Below are 18679 nucleotides of genomic sequence, written 5' to 3'. Positions count from 1 at the left end.
TTTCTTTCGGGTTTTGGCTTGATTACTATCTTTCAAATAAACAAAATAAATTGTTTCTTTGGAGATATATATTTTCCAAGTTATATATCTAGTTTCTAGTCTTACATATAACTTTAATAAGTTGCAAAGATGATCTCAAGAAACATATGTATACATAAACATACATATTTATATATTTACTAACACGCACACATTAAAAAAATACATACATATCCCCCACAAAAAATTATTATGGTTGTTTTAGGAATACTTAAAGCTTATATTCAAGGAAAACCCTAATATATTATGCAGGGAAATCCAAGTCATAGTTTTGCAGAAAGTTTTAGATCTTTACCCTACAATATATATCAAAAAATAATTCTATATTTTCAAAGATTAAAGATTTAAAGACACATCCATTAATATGATATAAAACATGTATAGGGTTTTTTAATATATAATATATAGGTGGCTGCTTTATAGGTAGAATATTTCGGTGAATATTTTTATTATCTTTAAATAAAAAAATTATAAACTAAAATATAGAAAAAATAAAAGGAATTCAATAACTCGATTGCCTAAAAGTCAAAATCACTTAGGCATCAAAACTAAGAAATGAGATGAAAAACAAGCTGGAGAATGTATTTGCTAAAAAACACAAAATGTTATATACTTGATAAATTAAAAAGTTCATATGAATTCCTTAAAACATACTATCACCTGATAGAATAATGGCTAAAAATGTTGAATATATAATTCACATTACATAAAATATATAACTTGCTAATGATATTAATAAACATATCTTTAAAATTCTACTGCCTATGGGTGGTGAACACACAATGCAATATATATATATATGCCTTGCTGTTGAATTGTATACCTGAAATTTCCTGAATTTTGTTAACCAATGTCATTATAAAAAAAAAAAGATTAAAAAAATTCTACTGCTATAATAATTAGGAAGAAGAGGATATACTTTTCCTTCTACCAAAAGATTTTAAAATATGGTAATATTAATGAGTGGTATGATCCTCTGGAGAGCAAATTGACTCTATTTCCATAGTCTTAATCTCTTAACTGAAAAAAATATTCTATTAATAAAAATCCATCTAAAGGAAGCGATTAGAAATAGAGAAAAGATTTATGTGCAAAGATTGTCATTGTGCTGTTATTATAACATAATTAAATGGAAAACCCCATAAATCATGGAATCATTTGTTTTATTTACTCATTTATCCAATGAATCCTAATCTCCTCGTTATAAATCTTAAGAATACCAATTCTTAAAATATTAATGTAATATTTTATATGGTTCTAAAAACCATGAAGGATACCTCAGAATTAGTGTCCTTGTGGAGTACTGATAATCAAGGGATCAATGGAAGTTGGCAAGGTAATTGTACACGGAGAGGAAAGGACTTGAGCATCCAAATAACAGAGGGGCTGGTTTCAGTGGTAAGAAATTATACTGAAGTATGTGGCATCATAAGTTTATTCTGATGTCCATTCCTTAAATAAAATCCAACTATACTGACAAACAAATCTAAAACAATGACTGACACCAAAGGGATAAGTTGGAACAAGAATATTATGGAGGTAGGTTTTGAGTTTATACTTTCCCATGATCAATGAGCAAATGGCTGGAGTGGGGTTGCTTAACTTATTGATGAGCACACGAATTCAGATTTTATCTTGGTGAATGAATTCTCTATTTCCAGATACATCATATGCACTCAATACATATACTGAGTCAACCAAACAGAACCAAATTATTTTTCCCCAGTCTTCTTAACAATACATTTCAGCATAATATACTGAATAGTTCAAACTATTGATTTACTTAATATGATTAAAAATTCTTGATCAGTGCCTACCAAATAAGTATAAATATTTTGTTTATACAGCATAATATAGTATTGCTTTCAACACTGCTTTAGGAAAAGATAACATTTTCAAATGGTAACTTTTATCACGTTGATTGACAGATAAGGAAAAAGGAGTAAGATATCATTTGATTTTTGTATTACATGTATTGATTTTATCTTAAATTGGTCTACGTCATTTGGCTCACATCAAAATTGAGACAATATCCATATATGTATTTTTCATATTTAAAGGACTAAATAACTTAATGGTTAAAAGAATGTATCTTACTTTTATCTTCAATATAGTCATCCCAGTTAAACATGCTCATTGTCCTATTGAAAGTGGTACCGTTGCCATCCAATGAGTTATTAAAGAAGGAAGTGATGTTTATTTCAAAGGAAGAATTATCTGGGGGCCATTGCAAACATTTATTCCGCAGGTTGCCCATAAACAGCTGTAGTCCTATTAGTGCAAACACACTCAGACAGAACACAGTCAAGATCATGACATCTGAGAGCTTCTTCACAGACTGAATTAGGGCTCCCACAATGGTCTTCAGGCCTACAAATAAAATCAGAGGGAGAAATTCAAATACACTGTTTAACAGCTACTTTACCAACAAAAACATCATGAGCTTGTCCTGGAAAATAAAGATGTCATGCAGACGGCCAACAATATTAGTTTAATGTGTGTGATTGAATAATATTTTCATGAAAAGCCTGCTAGCTGGTGAAAATGAATGAAAGCGGAACTTGTCTGTTCATTAGAAAACTGAATGGAAATGAACCAAAGTGTATTTCCAAACATTCCTTAGAGCAAAAAAAAGATTTTATTATTCATGCTTAAACATCAACCTTGTGTAAATATTTTGCTTTTATTTGCAGATGTCTTACTCCTTAACCTCTTATTGATTTAAAAAAAAAATCTATATGAATAGAGTACTAAGAATTCTTTTAAGTCACTGAATTACGAGGTTATATATTTGCAAATTCTGCAAGCTTGAGTATGAATTAAAAAAGGAAGACATCTGAAAACTGAGCCCCATGCAACACTCATGCTATTCCTTGCTTTTTCATTTATCTGCAGGTAAGAAAACTGCCAGTTTTTGACCTAAATGGTCAATTTTGCATCAGTTTGAATGCCTCATAGTTTAACTTTTATGCAGAAAGCTTGATGTTATAGGATGCAGACCATGTATGTAGCCTGTTACTGCAAATGCCTCATGCAAAAACTTGTTAAACTCAAAGGCTGATTTAGAAGTTTTAAAGAAAGCAACTAGTAAAAGCAAAGAATCAAATCCATCCAAAATATGATGTACCGATTCTTGCTTTTTTATATTTTATTTGCAATAGGTGACAAGCAATAAGGCTTATGCACAAAAGCTGTGATTGTAGCACCAAAGCAGCTAAACTCAGCCTCGGTGTTTAACCTAGCTCTCACCTGGTATGACTGAAATTGTTTTCAATGCTCGGAGAACTCTGAATGTTCTCAACGCTGAGACATTGCCCAGGTCCACAAACTCTGTCACATATCTGTAATAAGGAGTTCACACACAAACACAATGACAAAACACAAGAAACAGTTGGAGATATAAGGGGCCTACCACCTTATACCAGTTTCTTCTTACCTGGAATTACAGAAATAGTTTTCAAAGCTCTCAAGACTCTGAAAGTTCGAAGAGCTGAAACATTGCCTAGGTTTACAAATTCTGTTACATACCTGTAGAATTAAATCAGAGTTATTCAGAATTTAGGGAAATCTAAGTCTACATTGGTCTTTCATCAAGACCTTTTCAACTTCAATGAGTGTTGCCATCAGATTTCCCAATTAAGAGAAAAATGGCATTGTCATCAGTCATAATCTCTGTTACTTAGGAAAACATTTTATTACTTTACAGCCCTAATTGAAACCAAAGCCATATAATTTATATGATAGTTCCTAATTTCTCTAAAGTACATAATTTGATTGGATGAAAAATATTCTAAATTCTTATGATAACTATGAAAAATGCTTGATCTGTCAAGGGAAGCCACCAAGGAGAAATATAGTGTAGGCTCCCACCAATGATTTACTCTTCCAGGATGAAAATGTATTAAGATACTTACGCAAAAGTAATGACTGTGAAATCCAACCAATTCCATGGATCCCGTAGAAATGTGAAATCTTCTAAACAAAAGCCCCTTGCAAGTATTTTTATAAGTGATTCAAAAGTATAAATTCCTGTAAAAGTGTACCTGAGAAAAAACAGCCATGCCCACATTTAAAGATCTAGTCATTTACATGTACATATCTTAAAAGAGACTTAAACAACAAATAAAAATTAGAGGCTTCCATATGGATCTGTATCTATCTCCCTATAATGTAGAGCTTAGGTAGGATTTAAGGAAGATAGAAACATTACATTTTAAAAGTCATTCATTGACTGTAACTAAATGAGTATTGTATTTACTACATTAATTAATTTGAAGGCCCAAATAATATGGTTCTATATGAAGATATTATCTATAATACACTGCTTTTGGTCTGATGTAAACAAATAGGTATTAATCCAAAATATTAATGAAAAGTGAAAGGTGAAAGCCATGAGAAAGGAATATGCAAACAAGGTATAATTTTTATCATTGGATAATCACTGATGATCTCCCTAAGAGTCTGAGACTCACAAGGAAGATAAAGGGCTAAAAATATTGGCAGTCAAACCACTGCAATAATTTGAGCCACTGAATGAGACACTGTAAGCTTTATCCTAGAGGAAGTTAGTGGTTGAAATGCACTTGAATCACTGGCTAACTTGTCTGGTTTGGAATAGCTAGTATGATTTGTTAAAGAAACTGATGAAATCTCAAGATATTAAATACACAATTTGAAATAAAAAGGGATGATAATATTGAAAGATATTTTAAATTTTCTACTTACTCCACATTCTTTGTCCAATCTGGAGGGTTACTCATGGTCATAAACACACAGTTGGTAAGAATAGTGCACATAATGAGCACATTGAATAAAGTAGAATATCGTCAAGGAAGACAAAGAACAATGGAAAATCTCACTTCCAAGTACTGCCATGCCTTTCACCACCGTGAAATTTAGAACTTTTATGCCCTTATAATTTTATTATTATTGAGTTTATTATTTCCATTTCTGTCACTCAACAACCCCATTTCTAGGCCATGTCAGGCCAATCATCAACTACTTAGAGGATACTTAGGTGCTTCTTAGTAATTAAAAAGATGAAATGCAAAGCAAGGAGTTCATTAGTAAATAATTTATCAGTTTAAGTTTTTTAATGACAGACTCAGCTCAACAACTGTTCATCATGTATGTAAACCCTGACAAAAATTCAGCAAGAGAAATTTATTTAAAAAAAAATTCAACAAGAGAATTCAAGTGATTTATTAAATGCATTATACCTCTATTTGAAGGGTTGCCCTGGTTGAATATCTTTAATAAGATTCTAAGTGGGGTATATGATATACTGTAATTGCTCATAAAATTCCAAATAGTAAGAGAAAATGGCTGGTGTTTAGTGTTGGCATTTCTTAGGTTTGTAACTGTGGCCAAATTACTTAATTTCCTTGGCTTTGCTTCACTTCACTATAAAAGTATTTTAAAAAGAAACTATTTACAGGATTTCTGTGAGAATCAAATTAGTTAAAATATGTTAAAGCTCCTACACTTACTGTGCCTGATACATAGTAGATGTCAAATAAATTGCTTTCTTAACTTCCTGAATCATAGAGGATATTGCTTATAACAAACGTCTAGTTTGTTTCACTGTACCCCATTTTGCTTTTGTAGACATAGTCAATGCCCTTCACTTTTCTTTATATTGAAAAACAACAACAAAATTCTCTAAGAAAATATTTGGTAATCAGATAATGAAATGATTTCTTTTCATATTTAATAAAAAGCAGAAAGATTCAGTTGTAATTATGTAAAACAACAACCTTTATCAACGTAAATTTAGATACAATTATAATTATCCCAGAGAATGAATAGATGCTATTCATAACCCTTCTCCCTAGTTTTATTATAAATTTTCACATTACTTGCACATAACAAAATATCACTGTGATTTTAAGTGCAGTAAAACAGGACAGTGAGTAGCCAATGTAACATTAAACTATAAAGAAAGTTTCTTTGCGCCTACAACTGGATTTAGTCAAAGCAGTAACTGATTTTTCATTTTTACTAGTAGCGATATAAGGCACATGCTTAATTCTCAGCTGTTCAAATGCATCCACATGAAAATGATCATATGCGAATAATGTGAATCAGCCACGTGAGGGCACTGCAACCTAGAGAACACAGAACAACACCATTTCAAAAAAGAAACATATTTTTCCTTTATTGCTAAAAAAACAAAAAATAAGAAAATTAAAGATGATTTGCTATTAGCATATAAAACTAGAGGATCACAAAGGTGATCTGTTGTCCTGCTAGCCCCTACTGGAGAAAATAACTCCCCTTGGCAGATCGACACCATTTAAATGCCTGGTTCCCAGTCTCAACACAGTCCTGTACTTCTCCTCTTAGCTCCCTCCCTTACTCTCTGCAAAGTACAGCTAAATACTTCTCCACTTAGCTCTGTCCCTTACTCTTTACAAAGACGATTTCAAATATTCTCCACTCTACTCCAACTTCTAACCTTCTTTTTCCTTCCCTCCTATCTCAAGTAGATGATGACCTTTTATCTTTCTTTACTGAAAGTAGAGATAGCATCAGTTGGCTGTACCTCTACTTCCCACCCCCAAATTGACAAGCCTCCCTGAATTGAAACCTATCCTTTCCTCCTTCCTGTTTCAATGGGGAAGAATTCAATTCCTACACCCATGCTCTGGACACCTTCTACTTTTCCAGAATACTTTGTAAATCTCTTATCTCTTCCTTCTCTCACCTTTAACATCTCCCACTTTCTTGGTCTCATCCTATCAACATAAACTTGCTTTGGTCTGTCCTATCTTGGGATGGTGGGGAGGAGACTACTTTCCTGCAACCCACAGTGCTCTTTAACTATTTACAACCCTAACTTTTTCCATTTCGCAGCCAAACTTCTTGAAAGAGATGTTTACCTGTTTCTCAAGTATTTTATCACATTCTCAACCTACTACCTTTTCTTTCTGAAGACAATAAACTTTCCACATTTTGTCACTAAAAATAAAAGGATAATTTTGAATTCTTATTTGACTTACTCTCTCATCAGTATTTGACAAACATGAATCTTCCCCTTTCATTATGTTCTTTGCCCCTTGCTTCATAAGGTCCCAGTCCTCCATTTCTTCAGCAATTTCTGAAATGAATTCTTTTTTGAAAAGAATGACCTGGGATATCTCAGCCATTTCTCCAGTCTCCTGCTATACTCATCTTGGTAGAGCAGAGCTCATCAACATAGTTTCATGCACCATTTTTGTATCCGCCAGTCTCAAATATTTCTGTCTAGGTTAGATCTCCACACACCCTACTGTCCACATGACATCTGCACTTATGTGTCTCATTGGTACTGCTTCAAAATCATTTGAAACATCTTGAGTTCTAAAACTGAATTAAAAATCTTTTCATCTTACCAATCTGCCTGCGCCCCTCTCTCCCCACAAAATTGCTCCTTTCAAATCTTTGTATCTTATAAAATGCCATGTGATCTAGGCAGGAACATAGAAGCAATCTTAGACTTTCCTCTTTCCCTAAACCTCCACATACAACTAAGCACCAAATATTGTCAGTTCCACCTTCTATTTTTGGATTCTGTCAACATTTTTTTTTGCATAACTACATCATTACATGGTCCAGGTGTCCATCAAGTCTAACCTACGATATTGCAGTTTCCTCCAAACTGTTTTTTTCTGAATCCATGTTTGGTTATTTTCAATCTATTCTGCACACTGTGCCAAAATAGCCTTTGTAAACGTAATTCAGATCATTGTAATCGCTTCCCACTATTGTGAGGATGATGATCAAATGTCTTAGCATAATATAAATTATTGTTCTGACCCCAGTCTACTTCTCTAGTTTTGTATTATTTAGTCTTCATTGCACTCTCCACTATTCCATGTTATTGTAATTGTTTTAGATCTAACGAAATATGTTTGTTCTCAAATTAGGGTTTTTGCAAATGTCACCTCTTTTCCTTGGAAATGCTTTCTACTTCACCCTAGCCAATTCATACTTATTTAGTACTCAGATTAAAAGTTATTTCTAGTAGAAACTTATTCACAATAGCACCTGACCTGTTTATATATATCAGTTATATACTCTTATAGCACCTTATATTATCCTTCCATTGACTACTTTTCATGTTGATTTTTTCTACTAGACTGTCAACTTCATGAGGGCAGAGACCATGTCTGTACTGTTCACCATTACATCCTTGCCATTTCACAGTGTCAGTTAACTACTGAATGAAATCAATTTGCAACTCATTTCTGACTAAATGAATATTTTTCCTTTTTAATGATTTTTCATGATGTAGTTATTGATATGGGACAAAAATACAGCATGAAATCTGTCTTCACATATATTGAGTACACAAGTTTCAATCTTTTTTTTTTTTTTTTTTTTTAGAAAAAGGATAAATGTAAGGTGTAACTTAATAGTCTCATGAGATTTATGTCACATAATGGTCTAAACCATGGCTTTATGAGTAAAATGTTTACTCTTTATAACGGTAGAATTTAATTATATACAATGAAGTAAAAGATATATTTCAACGTTAATAAACAATAGAAATATTATTGTTCAGTAAGCCACAATTAATAAAGCATTATGCTCCCACATTACATAACTATCACTTTAATAATAACAAATACATGTAAGTTAAAGATCCTCAAACACTCAAAAAGGAAAGCAAATAAAACTATTTTGCCTTTAAAACAAAATACAAGATAATTAGAGTTGGGTTTTTATGCTTTTAATAGATATCTCTAAATAGAAAATTTCAAAATTAACTTTTAAAAATCACTGTGGATTTATTCTATCAGTCACATACTTTTAAAATTCTTGGAATCTGGTGAGTGACTAAAATAGTAGGGTTTCAGATAATCATAACAAATATGCAAATATGAAAATAAAAGGTAGATAAGGATTTTGTATTGGTGATACTATACAGTGAAAAAGTATAGAAACTCTACATCAAGCCAGATTTCAGGGGGCTAGAACCAGTAACCAAATGTATAAATCCTATATTATTTTCTAAATACATAGGCCAAGACATCAACTAAAGTACACTTTTCAAAAGAACAATGTATCCCAGATAATATTTCCTCAAGAGCTTTGGTATATAAAATAATACAGAAGCAGACTAACTTTGTAGAATATCAGGGAAAAAGTGATCTTTCTGATCTATTAATTTAATAAATTGTGTTAATCTTTTGATATTAACCTGTCAGTTGGCAAATCTAAAATGTTTTCTGTGTGTATATGAGGAGAGATTTCTTAAAGTTCATATTGAAAATGGTTTATGTAGCCTTTGCCATGGAACCTAGGTAGAGTAGTAGCATGCCCATCCCTACATTCTTGTATGTTGGATGAAGCAGCATGGGCTTCAAAACAGTGAATCGTGGATCACATGCATCCTTTACTAACCACGCGGGCTTTACCAAGTTCTTTAATAGTCTGACATTCAGCTTTCTTATATAAATGCAGATAATAGTACTAATACTTCTCTTAGAGGATACAATTATTTTATTAATATTAATCATTTGTTTATTGAATATAAAATGTAGGGTATTTGTCATTTTTTAGGAAGGGAAAGACTGTGCTTCTGTTCAGAGACTTTGTAATGACATAATATTCAGAGACATTCCAAGGGAATTTTGAACTTAAAAACATATATATAAACTCAAGGTAGAGAGTTTTGTTAGAGGTTTTTTGAACAAAAATATGGAGAATTCAAAGCACAATAAGGTAGGTCTCTTTCTACACAGTCGTATATATTTCTGAGCCAGCAGAAATATTGACTAAATGTCACATATACACTGTTAACTCATCATTCTGTTATTAAAAATCTCCTATGTGATAATATGTGATAATGTTTGAGCATTGAAAATAGGGGAAGTGAAAATTATATGTTGTTCTCCCTCCTCTCCTACAGACCTATGCAGTTCTTTGCATGGGAAACCTTGATGTTTTTAATTTCTACATAGATACATATAATTTTGGGATGAGCTAACAAGCTCACTTCTTATGTAATGAATAGTAAATTAGAGCCACTGAAAATAACCTTTGAGATATATAGAGATAGAGATGTTGGTAATGCCCCAACTACATTGTACCTGAGGGTTTAGAAATTGGTTTTCTTCTGTTAGATGGAAAAAGCAAAGCGCACTGGGCTAGTAATCAGAAGACCTGGCCTGAAGTGTCAGCTCTGTCACCGATGTAAAATGTGCCCTAGGAACTCAATTAATTCATGCAAAGCGAGAAAACTGGAAGTAAGAAAGCTGAGAATGACTACATTGTGTTTGGTCACTTATAGCTCCAAACTCTGGTGCAATATAAACATTTTGTTTGCAAAGTCAGGATTCGAGAGAGTAGTGATTTGTACAGAATTCTTTGTGGAATTCCTTAAGCAGTATGAGAGTTTTACTTTGTTAATCTTGCAGCAGTTGCTGCTATAATTGTAGCTACTACTACCAACAATAACTGTCAGAACTACCATTTGTCAAGTATCTACTAAGTGCTAGTCATTGTACTAGGGACTTCTCATACATTTTATTATTATTGGTGTATATATTATGACTACAATTGCATAGATGGAGAAACTGAGATTCAAAACAGTTGGAGTGACTTGCTCCAAGGTCATATAGCTAATAAATAAATCTTAGAGGTGGAGTTTGAACCAGGTTTTCTGATACCAAAAGCTCTTTTTCATTTTCTTCCCCTTTATGAATATAAGCAATTCTGAATTAGTTGTGTGATTTGGAATGTCTTTGTCATGATTTTAAATATCATCCATATACTGACTTCTCTCAACGTTGTATTTCCAGGAGTACCCTTTCCTGAACTCCTTAAGTCCTCCACTGATGTCTAATAGGCATCTCAAAAATAACATGTTCAAATACAAACTCTGGATTTTACCCACCATAGTGTGCCACCTAAGGCCATCCCAAGCTCAGTCAACAGCAACTACACTTTTCTTTCTTGACCAGACTACATACTTGGATTCATCTTTAGGCTCTGCTCATTCTCTCATACCCTACATCCAATTGCTGAGCAAATTCTGTCAGCCCTTCTGCAAAATACATCTAATTGTGATGACATTTTGCCACCCCCATTGTTTCTTTCATTGTCCAAATCACCAGCATCCCTTTTCTTCATAATGGCAGTAGACCCCCAAACTACCTTTTTGCTGCCACACTCTAATCCCATGTAGTCTATCATCCATGAAGCAGCCAGAGTGATCTTTGTAACATCTGAGTCAGGTCATGATATTCTTCTGCTGAAAGCCCTTCGGTCATCTCTCCCCGTGTCATTTGGAGTAAATTTGGTATCCTCACCGTGGCCTACAACTTTAGCCCCTGACCTCCACTCTCACTGACCTTATCTTCTCCTAGGCCCTGCCTTTCCCACTCTACTGCAGGCGCAGTGGGCTCTTGCTGATTCTTAAATGCACTGGTTTCACCTCTATCTTCATACTTTGCCCTCATATTTGCTATTTACCTTACGCCTACTTTCTCCCTAAATTTCCATGTCTCACTCCTTCACTTCCTTCAGATCTTTGTTCAAATGGTGTCTTTTCAGAGAGAACTTCCCTGACCGTATGATCTAAAACAGCATCTTGCCGCTCTTCTCTTTTTACACGACTTTATTTTTTTCTTAATAGGACTTATTGCTAGTTGACATCTGATTTATTTTTATTATCATTCTCCTCAAAAATACACACATACACATAACTATGGGAGCACGGACTTTGTTTTGTTCGATGTTGTATCCCAATGCCTAGAAGAACATCTACCACATAGTAGGTACTCAATAAATATTTGCAAATCAACAGATGAATGAGTGATGAAAGCAAAATAAAAAAAGACTGTATATTAAGTTATAATCATAAAAACGGACATGAAACACTTAAAACTTGGAATTTTAGGAATATAAATTAATTTTAACTTGTTTACTATATAAAAGTATAACCATATTTTATTTAACTATGAAACAAGATACTAGGCACATCAAAAGCATTTTCAGTTTTCAAAATATACCCTGACAAAAATATGGAAAGCATAAATATAACTTGTTACTCTGCCAAAATCAAGAAACAAAGCTAATTTGATATTCGATAGTTTCTAATGAAGATAACAGATCTTTACAAAAAAAGTCAGGATTTTTGTTGGAGATAGAGGTATCGGTGTACGTTTAAAATGCCAATTTCTTTATTGTGAATGGACATTTTCTGGTTTATTAACTAATGATAACAAATACACAGTGACTATTAACTAATGATAACAAATACACGGTCACTGTGCTCAAGTCCACTGTGACTATCTCTAAGCATTTTTAACTTAATGGCAAAAGGCACTATGCTTGACGTTAGAAAACAAGGATTTGAGCCTACGGTTTGCATTGTGAGAAATAAAAGACAAAATTATTGGGAAAATCTCTTGGAAACTGTAGAGTATTATACATACCAAAGTTTACTAGAATCTCTAATGAAGTGTGCCACTATCACCAAAAGACTGAAGAATTTATCTCTCTTAGACTATTAGCCCGTCTGCCTTTTTTTCCCCTTATATTTCTACTCTTAGGTGAGATATACGAAATATATATATATATATTTTAATTTTGGCAATTAAGATTTTTAAAAATTTACTTTTTCTAGGGAGATTTCTAGAAATAAATTGTAGCTATGAGCCATTAGTAAGCTTCTAGGAGAGTCAATTGTTTGGCAAATCTTAAAAGATCTACGCGGCTGCCTCAGCATTTCAACTTGCATCACTGCAGACCTCCTCACAACTTTGCCCCGTGGAGGTTTTCTTTCTTTCTTCTGGGAAGCAAGTTCAAACCTTCAAATTCAAGTTGTATCTTCATTCCTAGAGAGCCCCCACCGTAAACTTTGTCCTCAATGCTCAGATTCTCTGATCAGGACTTCTAAAACTGCCCTCGTCCACTATCACTTTCCAGAGGGTCCTAGATTAAAATTCATGGGCTCTCTAATCTCCTAGTATTTTTCTGGAGTGGAGATGAGAGCTTTCACAACATTTTCAAAGATCTCTACTACACAAAATTTTTAAAACAAGAAGCTACGTTTTCCTTTAATAGTGGGCTTTCTTAATTCCATCTCATCAATCAGATTCAGGACAAAATAGATTTTTCTGACCTATTCAAACCTTCCATTTTGTCACTTGTTTTGCATATGATCCTTTAATCTCTAATTCATTAGTCACTTATTTATTCAACACATACTCTCCCAGTGTCTACTCTGAACCGAGTGTTGAACGAAGTCTGAGTTTTCACATAATTACATGTAAAAATAATGTTTATATAACGGGTATACAATTATTTTAAAATATAATAAATAATTTATAGAAAGATTTATTCAGTGTACAGATTCTAAATACTTGAAATATAATAATAAACCATAATTTATCATTCAGGAGACCCAAATCTAAATCTCAACTCTGTTATTCATTCCTAATGCTAACTCAAAGACATTTTTTTCTCCCTGTACAACTGAGTTCTCTTACTTGAAAAACAAAGGTAAGAAAATACATTGCTTTAGACAATTCAGAAGAAATTATTAAATCTTAAAACACAAAACAAATATCAAATTAAAATATGTTGATGTCTATGTAAAACTTCTGGGGAGGGGGAGGAGAACAAACTAGAGGTTAGAAAGAGACTGAATTCCAGAATGCCATGCTTCTGAAGACATCTTACCACAATGCTAGGCAAGTCTGGGGTCACGATTTACAGCCCCTCCACTCAGAACTGAACCGAGTTCCATGGTACCAAGCTTATTTCCATCTCCTGAATTCCGTACCTAATCTAATTCAAATATTTTCTAGGCCTGCTAAGGGCAGTGAGCTTTTATACTGCGAGCCTTAAAGCCAGGCTCTGGGCTAACCATGTTGTGAAATCCCAGGCAAAGACTATTTTAAAGAAGAACCATTAAAAGTTGTCCTATCTGAGGCTTTGCTTAAATTTCAGTTTCTCCTTCAGGAATCTTCCCTCTGGTCCCCGAAGCATATCAGTTGTCATCGCAAGGCTTCTGTGTTCTTCCCGTAAATGCCCCTGCCTGGCACAGCCCCCGTCTGCCAAACCTTTGCTTCCCTGTTTTTTCCAGGGCTGGCTGTCAGCCAGACAGACCACTGTCCCTTGCCTGTAATAAAACTTATCATTCACAACTACTCTATGTAACTTTCAAGAGTAAGTAAAATTACAAGCCACCAAGGTGCCATCAATCCCATTTCCAAGGAGTAGCTACTTCAATAAGGAAAATGAAGAATAGAATAAGGATGTAACGGGTAGGCAGACATTAAGCCTTTGGAGGGAGAGAGGTAATTGTATCAGGATCTGTGACTTGGATAGAACCTAGAACAAGTGACCAAAAAAAAAAATGGAAAAAAAAAATGGAAAAGGAAGGAAGGAAGGCCGAAGGAAGGAAGGAAGGAAGGAAGAAGGATTGGAAGGAAGGAAGGAAGGAAGGAAGGGAGGGAAAATAGAAAATCAATGAGAATACTGTTGGGAAAATAATTTGGAGAAATATTTAAAAGGCTAGTGTGTACAGTCACACACTGTAAACATTTACTAATTCAAAGCTTTCAAATGCTGAAATGAGAAACAGAAAGTAAAATTCAGACCGAAAAGAAATAAAATTGTGTATTTTCAAAATGTAAAGCAGTAAATTAGCTAATAAAGTTTACCCATTACATAACATTGTAAAGTTTAAAAAGAAGAAATAAGTAGCGAGTCAGGGAGAAGAGAAATACTTAGAAGATGGAGAAAAGTGGTTCACTTACCTACGATCCTATTTGCAAGATGCTAACTGTTGAGTAAGTGGAAAGAAAAAGTAAAGTGTACATAACACTGGCAACCAACCACATATATTTTTTTAATTCCCAGCTCAATAATTCAGTCAAAGAGCAAAACCATGTTAAGCGACTATTTGAAAAAAAAAGGATATGAATGTACCAAAATCTTAATAGCTAATTTTCTAATAGGGTTGAAGGGAGTTAAGATGTACAGGGCAGAGGTGGCACTGAATCGAGAGATTGCTTTCCCTTTATTCAATACTATAAATGTCTGAAAAAGAAAACATAACACATAAAACAAAATTTAGAATATACATCAAGTATATTTTAAGACAAAGGTGAGACCACTATTTAGAAAGATAGCCTTATAAAAAAATGTAGTAATATACTAATTACCAACATATGACATGGTGATAGGTGCTTTTTCTTTCTGAGGACTATAAATTCTCCTAAATTTGGTAAGTGACTTGAGGATGTAAAGAAGAAAATAATGAAAATTTGAAGTCAATGCCATAGAAATTCTTAGCATCTTTATCAAGTTTTGATATCAGCATTTTAAAACTATTTGTAATTCATAATAAGCATAAAAACAAGGTTTTGATAATTTCTTCAGTTATCAAAGAAGAAACTTTTTTTTATCAGTTAGATAAAAAAAATTTTCACAAGAACTTCAGGGTTTTCCAAGATTGTGTTTGGGTCAAACTCTTTTTTGAGCACTGCAAGTCAACTGCTACTATTCATTCTGTGGAGAAACACAGAAAAGACAAAGTTTATGGTACGAAGGCATAAACCTATTGAAGATCGAAGTAACTTATATAGAGTTCAAGAGCATAAAAATTCATTCATATATTTCTCTTGGAAATATAAAATATGCATATGGAAAATTCATTCCCTGTTTTCACTTTTTGCTTCACCACAATGTAAGGTGAGAGACTTCTGCCCTTCCTCAATTCCCCATTGCAAGATGCCTCTTCAGTTCTCTGCCTGTCCTGGGAATGTAGGTTCAAATGAGTGCTTCCGAAAGACTTCTAGGACAATGGGACCATTACATGGCCAGGCCCAGCCAGCATCCTAGGGCTATCTGAGATAGAGAGGAGGAAGGACAACATTCTTTACTAGACATCCCTGTGAATAGCCTGGAACCAACTAGGAAGGAGGGGAAATAAAGGCAACTTGACTAAGAACTCACTTTCTTATTGATATAGTACGGGTCCAGGTCCTCCAAGGGCTCTGACACCATCTCTGGAGGAATGTCTCCATAAATAAATGGAAGGGATTTTCCTGCTTCCAAGTCACTATTTGGCTTTGGGCCATTTTCATCATCCTCATCCTTGCGCTCTTGTTTGGGTCGCGTAGCTTTCTCTTCTGCAATGCGTTGTTCAATAGCAGCAAGGGATTCCCTGGTAAAGAAGCGGAAGCTGTCAGGTCCTGGCGGTACCAGCACTGACTGTGCCATCTTTTCATCCTGCTCCTTTAATCACTGTTTAGCTCCTTGCATAAGAAAGTGCTATGGAAACGAGAGAGAAAAAAAGAAAGCAATGGTCATTAGGATAAAAGGTTACTGTGACAATTACATGCTACTAAAATAAAATATATAAACCAAGCTATCTATAATAATATTTTACTAAGGAAGCTGTATTTGGCATCCAGGGAATTCTCACGCATGCATTCCTTTGCCTGCATGGAGATCTTTCATATTCAATATATGTCTATGAGGTAATCTCATCTCTCACTTCCAAAATGATTTAAGTGGAAATATCCAATTCAGAACTAGGAAATGGAGGATACTGGTTCATGCTTGCTATTTCACTTGTGTGAATATTTTGGCAGCCATCTTTTTTAACATCTTTTCTGAAAAAAATATCAGAGATCCAAAACAAGAGATGAATAATCACTCAAAATTGTAGAACCTGGGCTGTGCAAGGATCTCGCATATATCTCTCCATTTTTTTCTATGTTCCCTTTGGCCTACTTTTCCACTCTTAAGAGCTTATTCAATATCAACGCACCTGGTAAAAAGCTCTAGAAATTCTAAAATGCCAGGCTGTGGAGACATAGGTGGATACTGCTTGAAAACAAGGGAGCAGGAAGGAGCAGGGGATGCCCGGTTGCGTTTGGAACTGTTTGGAAGCTGCACAGGAAGGGATCCAGCTCCTGCCAAACTGGGCAGGAAGTCACCCACGTCAGAGGTCTGGTGCTTGGACCCCCTGGTTTAGCAACCTGCTGCCAGCTAGTGTAATTGCTTCTTAAATGACCAAATTTGTAGTTCCTTAGGAAATACGGTAGAGATAGCCCATTTTCTCAAATAGTGTCCATTTCATAAAATCTACATAGCAGCTCTGAACTTGAACAAAATAATAAGTTGAACATAGTTTATCTTTTAAGCAAACTCCTATTATATTGGCATTTGCAATAAATCCAGTTTTACTGTATTCTAATCATATTTTACTGGACTAACATGTGTAACTCAACAAAGCACACCAATCATTCCAAATGTTATCTCTGAATCAGTGGCAAGAGTTTCTACGCTTTTCGAAATAATACAACCAAAATCTTGACTCCGGAATGCCATCTGTATACAATCACTTATCAATTTTCCTTCTTTTAAAAATGTCAGTCCATTTTAACATCCACCCTACAAAAATGAGAATTGCCATTTAATTATATGAAGTGCATTTTCTAAGAGTAAAATTCATTAATATCTGGATCATTTCTATAGTATATGCCAGATCAAACAGTGTAATCTAAAATATAATAAGCTACTGTACCATCTCCACATTTTTTTGAAGTCGACTATGTAGGACCTTTCAGCTACCAGCTAGCAGACTATCACAGTGCCTCCAAAACATCTCTCATTTTCCTCACCCAGCCCCAGAGACTCATGCCTGGCAACAGGCATGGCAGTTCCTTCTTTGCACACTCCAGGGAGGGAACTGTCATGCCTGGATGTTCTAATAGAAAAGACATGCTAAAACATGCAGCCAGCAGTTTCAAAATGAAAGTGGTCCTCTGCAGATTCCCCCAAGGATTCTACTGTAAAGGCAGAGAAGCATCACAGAGAATAAGCATAATAAGAATGTTAAAACATTACCCCTGCAGAATCTTTTACACCCAGGGTTTGGGATTGATAAACTGGCAACGAGAAGACTGCAGCTAAAATTCCATCATGCTTTTTTTCTTTTTCATTTTAATTCTCCTTCAAAGACACACACCTAACTTCCTGTAAAAGGATTCTGGTAACTGAAGTAAGAACAGGCATTTCCTGTGCGGGGACTACAAGATGGCATTCTTATAACTACCACTAGAGGGCGAGGGGACCGTGAAGAGAAACACAATGTATGCACTGAGGTATGTTAGAAGTAGCCTAAAGCTTTCAGAAATAGAGCTCTGATGTTCAGGCTTTTCTTAGAACAAAACATTAAGACTGCTGATTTCAATTATTAATTCTGTTAACCAATAATTCTTCTGTTCATGCTTTTTATTTGATAAACCAGAAGTTATTCAATCAATACAAATAATTCAAATTAAAAGTAAAAAGAAAGTAAATAATGAAGGGGTAAAAATAGAAACTCATAAAACAGCAATTTTATTAATGAAAGTCTTACATACAGTGTAATTTAGTCTCAGCCCCAGAGTATCTGAAATCCAATAAAGTGCTTTGTTGATTCAACAGAGATGGCTTTTGTGTCATACAAGTTAACTTTCTCTAGACATAAAATAACCCTGATGAGACACCAATCTAATTTTTTCTCTGATTTGAGTAGCTGAAAAGCAACCAGAAGAAAATGGAAGACAGTGGAATGCTAAATGCCAGTCTTTCAACTAATAACACAGTTATTAATAACACAGTTATAAGATTTGAGGGTTTACTA

At 34.2% G+C, this 18679-nt stretch overlaps 1 protein-coding gene across 1 annotated transcript in view; it reads right to left on the bottom strand.

The window, feature by feature from the left end:
* SCN2A (sodium voltage-gated channel alpha subunit 2) overlaps window positions 1–17984 on the bottom strand; it is an 86034-nt gene extending 68050 nt beyond the window's left edge. The window contains exons 1-7 of the mRNA XM_039855446.1: window positions 17899–17984; window positions 15997–16314; window positions 14960–15078; window positions 4765–4854; window positions 3954–4082; window positions 3289–3380; window positions 2137–2409 (exon numbers count right to left, since the gene is read on the bottom strand). Coding sequence (XP_039711380.1) covers window positions 2137–2409; window positions 3289–3380; window positions 3954–4082; window positions 4765–4854; window positions 14960–15078; window positions 15997–16263 — 970 coding nt within the window. The 5' untranslated portion in view covers window positions 16264–16314; window positions 17899–17984. The remainder of the gene's footprint in view (window positions 1–2136; window positions 2410–3288; window positions 3381–3953; window positions 4083–4764; window positions 4855–14959; window positions 15079–15996; window positions 16315–17898) is intronic.
* Window positions 17985–18679: the final 695 nt, after the last annotated feature.

This window comes from Pteropus medius, unplaced genomic scaffold, assembly GCF_902729225.1.
Source record: "Pteropus medius unplaced genomic scaffold, Ma_sr-lr_union100, whole genome shotgun sequence".
Taxonomy (NCBI): Eukaryota; Metazoa; Chordata; class Mammalia; order Chiroptera; family Pteropodidae; genus Pteropus; species Pteropus medius.
Note: the sequence above shows the minus strand (reverse complement) of the source record. Positions and strands in the feature narration are given on the sequence as shown.